This window comes from Thalassophryne amazonica, chromosome 17 (genome assembly GCF_902500255.1).
Source record: "Thalassophryne amazonica chromosome 17, fThaAma1.1, whole genome shotgun sequence".
Lineage (NCBI taxonomy): Eukaryota > Metazoa > Chordata > Actinopteri > Batrachoidiformes > Batrachoididae > Thalassophryne > Thalassophryne amazonica.
The window spans coordinates 1,937,710-1,943,709 of NC_047119.1; the positions used below are offsets into that span (position 1 = coordinate 1,937,710).

The 6,000-nt window shown below is 39.4% G+C and overlaps 1 protein-coding gene across 1 annotated transcript in view; it reads right to left on the bottom strand.

Moving 5' to 3' along the window:
* Window positions 1-6,000, bottom strand: part of rasgrf2a (Ras protein-specific guanine nucleotide-releasing factor 2a) — a 117,609-nt gene that overhangs the window by 12,521 nt on the left and 99,088 nt on the right. Inside the window, exons 25-27 of the mRNA XM_034192770.1 lie at window positions 1,355-1,434; window positions 1,061-1,178; window positions 915-983 (exon numbers count right to left, since the gene is read on the bottom strand). Of these exons, the coding sequence (XP_034048661.1) occupies window positions 915-983; window positions 1,061-1,178; window positions 1,355-1,434 (267 nt within the window). The remainder of the gene's footprint in view (window positions 1-914; window positions 984-1,060; window positions 1,179-1,354; window positions 1,435-6,000) is intronic.

Here is a 6,000-nt window from a genome sequence, read left to right on the forward strand (position 1 = left end):
AGAGTTTCGAAAAGGGGGTAGTTTTTCGTCAGACCCCAGTAAAAAATAAAATTATAAAAAAAATATCATGCAAAAAAGCCCATGATAGGGGGGTGATTGTCTGAAGATTTTCCCTAGATAGAGGGTATATTTTCAACATGGGGGACAAGCATAGGTACCCCCTTGAATTGGGGAGTGGGGGGGCTGGGATTTTTCTACTCAGGTTTGAACTTTGAGAGTGTTTACACACGAGAGAAAAGTGAGAAAATGTTCATGCCTGATTGAGAAAAGTGTATAAAGTGTGTAGTGAGAAGTTTTACAGCTTTAAAACGTCTATAATAATTGTAAAAAAATAACGCTGGCCACTTCGCGGATTTTGCCTATCGTGGGCTATTTTTAGAATGTAACTCCCACGATAAACGAGGAACCACTGTATATCCCATAGAGAAAACCATTCCCACATCTGTACAAATCGACAAGAGTGTGTGTGTGAGAGAGTGTGCTGTGGACCGTTGGTTGAATGTAGCTAAGCGTAGCAGGCGACCTGAGTATAAAAAGTGGGATGGGGATGTTATATGTGTGTGAGGGTTTAAAATAATACAAGAAATACACAGCAAAAAGTAATGAAATGGACAAAAGCAATGATGTAAATAACGATAGAAAAGGAAGTAAAAAACAATGAAATAAATACATTAGAATCATATAAAATGTGCATGTGTGTGTAGAAAAGGTACTCTCTGTAAAGTATGTGTCTTTGCGCTAATAATAAAATTGTATCAAGAAATTTCACAGTGCTCCTAAATTTTTATCTGTGCTCCTAAATTTTTTCATTTAGGAGCACCTGTGCTCCTAGTGAAAAAGCTAAGCGTACAGCCCTGTCCAAGGCGGTGATTCCATAAGTTTTGCCAGGGATTGTAGTATTTGAAAAGCTCTACCTTGGGTTGATGCTCTATTCGGTAAGGGGCCTGCTGGAACTGACGGATCTCTCTGATAATATGTGAAATCTGAATATGAGAGAAACAGAAAAATCAGCCATCGAAGTCGTAAGAGGAATGATCCAAGAACAGGCCTTTGTCTTTACCATCCTCATCTTGGAGAAGTTAACTAGGCCTTCCTCAGTGAAGTTTGGAGTTCCCTCTTCAATGAAGGCCAGGTCAGTGAGGTACATGCCCAGATAAGGGACACATGGAGGATTACAGCTACACACACACACACACACACACACACACACACACACACACACACACACACACACACACACACACACACACACACACACACACACACACACACACACACACACACAGTACAAATATTAGGAAGTTTTGAAGAACTTGATTTGTGCCACATGTACTACTCTTCGCTGGTTATTTACTTTTTCAGTGTCTCTCTGAGATTCTTGAACCTCCCTTCTGATGACACAGTCTTCTGCAGCCTGTCCATCACTGCCTTTGTCTAACAGGAATAAAAGACACAAAATTATAAATAGCCTTATATTAACAAACGGTGATCAACACAAGGCACAAATGCTTTTGGGGCACGTCAGCCACCACACTGGTGTACACATGGTGCTAAACCTGAGGGCTGGGACGACACGCTACCTCCTGAGATGATACATATCACAATACTTGCATGTTGATTTAATACATATTGCAACTCTACAAGTATTGCAATTTGATATAGCAACATATTGTAATTTGACTGTTTTTTTTATAACACTAGATTGTGGGAAAAAGTTAGATAACCTTCTAGAGACTATACATATACCATAAATCATATGTACAAAAACAATCCACTTTAAATTAGTTTTTTCTTCTTTGAGGACCCGGCCAGGCTTAAAACAGTAGCAGTGACTAATATCATTAGTGCTTGCGCCCCCTGGTGGTTAGTCTCCACTACAAATCGCTGCACACATTTACAGACCTAACGTGGCAGAACTGTAGCAAAAGTCGTGTGTAAGAACACATCCAATTGAGTGGCCCGTGTTTCACAGACACACGGATACACATGCACAGATTTTTTTTTTTTTTTTACACATTTGTGGATCTAATTACAGACCCACAGATTTTTTTTATAACCCCAATTCCAGTGAAGTTGGGACGTTGTGTGAAATGTAAATAAAAACAGAATACAATGATTTTCAAATCCTCTTCAACTTATATTCAATTGAATACACCACAAAGACAAGATATTTAATGTTCAAACTGATAAACTTTATTGTTTTTGAACAAATATTTGCTCATTTTGAAATGGATGCCTGCAACACTTTTCAAAAACATTGGGACAAAAGACTGGTAAAGTTAATGAATGCTCAAAGAACACCTGTTTGGAACATTCCACAGGTGAACAGGTTAATTGGAAACAGGTGAGTGTCATGATTGGATATAAAAGGAGCATCCCCAAAAGTCTCAGCCGTTCACAAGCAAAGATGGGGCGAGGATCACCACTTTGTGAACAACTGCATGAAAAAATAGTTCAACAGTTTGAGAACAATGTTTCTCAACATTCAATTGCAAGGAATTTATGGATTCCATCATCTACAGTCCATAATATAATCAGAAGATTAAGAGAATCTGGAGAACTTTCTACATGTAAGTGGCAAGCTAAACATCAACAACATCCAGAAACACCACCGCCTTCTCTGGGCCCGAACTCATTTGAAATGGACAGACACAAAGTGGAAAAGTGTGCTGTGGTCTGATGAGTCCACAATTCAAATTGTTTTTCGAAATCATGGACGTCGTGTCCTCTGGACAAAAGAGGAAAAAGACCATCCAGATTGTTACCAGCTCAAAGTTCAAAAGCCAGCATCTGTGATGGTATGGGGGTGTGTTTGTGTCCATGGCATGGACAACTTACACATCTGTGATGGTATGGGGGTGTGTTAGTGCCCATGGCATGGACAACTTACACATCTGTGATGGTATGGGGGTGTGTTAGTGCCCATGGCATGGACAACTTACACATCTGTGATGGTATGGGGGTGTGTTAGTGCCCATGGCATGGGCACTAACACATCTGTGATGGTATGGGGGTGTATTAGTGCCCATGGCATGGACAACTTACACATCTGTGATGGTATGGGGGTGTGTTAGTGCCCATGGCATGGACAACTTACACATCTGTGATGGTATGGGGGTGTATTAGTGCCCATGGCATGGACAACTTACACATCTGTGATGGTATGGGGGTGTGTTAGTGCCCATGGCATGGAAAACTTACACATCTGTGATGGCACCATCAATGCTGAAACATACATCCAGGTTTTGGAGCAACACATGCTGCCATCCAAGCAACGTCTTTTTCAGGGACGTCCCTGCTTATTTCAGCAAGACAATGCCAAGACACATTCTGCACGTGTTACAACAGCGTGGCTTCATAGTAAAAGAGTGCGGGTACTAGTCTGGCCTGCCTGCAGTCCAGACCTGTCGCCCAGTGAAAATGTGTGACGCATTATGAAGCACAAAATATGACAACGGAGACCCCGGACTGTTGAACAACTGAAGTCGTACATCAAGCAAGAATGGGAAAGAATTCCACCTACAAAGCTTCAACAATTAGTGTCCTCAGTTCCCAAACACTTATTGAGTGTTGTGAGAAGGAAAGGTGATGTAACACAGTGGGAAACATACCACTGTCCCAGCTTTTTTGAAATATGTTGCAGACATCCATTTCAAAATGAGCAAATATTTGCACAAAAACAATAAAGTTTATCAGTTTAAACATTAAATATCTTGTCTTTGTGGTGTATTCAATTGAATATATCAATCAATCAATCAATTTTTTTATATAGCGCCAAATCACAACAAACAGTTGCCCCAAGGCGCTTTATATTGTAAGGCAAGGCCATACAATAATTACGTAAAAACCCCAACGGTCAAAACGACCCCCTGTGAGCAAGCACTTGGCTACAGTGGGAAGGAAAAACTCCCTTTTAACAGGAAGAAACCTCCAGCAGAACCAGGCTCAGGGAGGGGCAGTCTTCTGCTGGGACTGGTTGGGGCTGAGGGAGAGAACCAGGAAAAAGACATGCTGTGGAGGGGAGCAGAGATCGATCACTAATGATTAAATGCAGAGTGGTGCATACAGAGCAAAAAGAGAAAGAAACACTCAGTGCATCATGGGAACCCCCCAGCAGTCTACGTCTATAGCAGCATAACTAAGGGATGGTTCAGGGTCACCTGATCCAGCCCTAACTATAAGCTTTAGCAAAAAGGAAAGTTTTAAGCCTAATCTTAAAAGTAGAGAGGGTGTCTGTCTCCCTGATCTGAATTGGGAGCTGGTTCCACAGGAGAGGAGCCTGAAAGCTGAAGGCTCCTCTTCAATCCTCTTCAATATAGGTTGAAGAGGATTTGAAAATCATTGTATTCTGTTTTATTTACATTTTACACAACGTCCCAACTTCACTGGAATTTGGGTTGTACACATTTGTGGATAAAAATGCACATTTACAAATACTTTTGCTACAATAATGGGCCCATAGTTTTGCTCCAATCAAACTGATGGAAGACATGAAACAGTTAAATTCCGAGCGTTGATTCAGGTGTCCGTTAATAGTTTAGTTCAAGCGAAGCTGCTTCCTTCTCACTGATACATGATGAAGCACCACCAACATGCAGTTTTAAAATGGATTATTTTACCTCATATCATGTAGAACCATTTTTTTTTTTTTTTTTTTTTTTTTTACATATGCTTATATTTTCGGTATTTATATTGCACTTCCTAAGAGTTTGAACAGTCCTTCTCATCCTAAGCATTTCATTGCACTGTTGACTCTGTGTTAACCTGCATATGATCAATAAAATGATCTTGTATCTTGTATCTAACCTCACTGTTTTGAAACTACACAGCTATTGATGACAAATTTATTCTACTGTTGAACATCAGTTTACTGTCTGTTGCTGTGCAGTTTCATTTTGCATCAACTTGTCCTCGTTGTGGTTTGAATTGTGTGTTTTGAATGGAAAATTGTTGTAATGAAATGAGTAGATTTTTTTCCTGCTATCACAACCTTCACTCTGTGTAAATATATATAAAAAAAAATTTGTGAGGAAATATGGACTTTTTTCTCATCTCTTCATCCCTAAAAGTGTGATAAAAATACACCATTTGGGAGGAGGGACGCCCCTCCCACACCCTCCCCGTTCCATCGACAGTTTCACATTTTTTGACTTCACCTGACTCCGATATGATGCTGCATTAGAAAAGAACAGCAGCGGTTAGTGAGTGAAATAGAATCTGTTCAGCAGCAGAACAATTTGCTGGTTTCTTAACTATCTCCACCTTGTTTTACCTTAAATCCTAGGATGCAAAAGAGTTTCTAGAAAAAGGCAGATGGTGAACATCTTAGGATTTGGCCGTTAAAAAAATTGTCAGATTTTTAAATTTATTCATTTATTTTTTTGCTTTAATCCCTGGTATTAACATTTTCATTCAGCAAAGGGATTCGGTGCCTTGTATTCCAAATCTGAGCATCAGCTGACACATTTCAAATACAGACATAAAAAAAAAGCAAATTTCCGTGGAGACTAATATAGCTTTACTAAATATTAAAGCACTGGCTGCCAGAGTGCAAAAATTAAAGATGAGGTGAGATCCACCAGCCGCTGGTGAGCCAAAATGCAGGCTGAGCCAAAGCACGGAGTCTGTGCACTCAACTGCTCGTTTCTCCATTCACAATTGTGGATCTAATGACAGACACACAGATTTATTTATTTATTTTACACATTTGTGGATCTAATGACAGACACACAGATTTATTTATTTATTTTACACATTTGTGGATCTAATGACAGACACACAATTTTTTTATTTATCTATTTTACACATTTGTGGATCTGGTTATACATTAGCCAATACTTTTGCTACAATAATGGATCCATACAAAACACAATTTTTACAAAGAACTGAACATCACCAGTATCAGTGAATAAAAAAATGCCTTTGTCAAAACCATGAAAAACACAAGAGAAAAAAAGCAGAAAACTCATCTGAATTGAACTTTTTACACACACAACACAC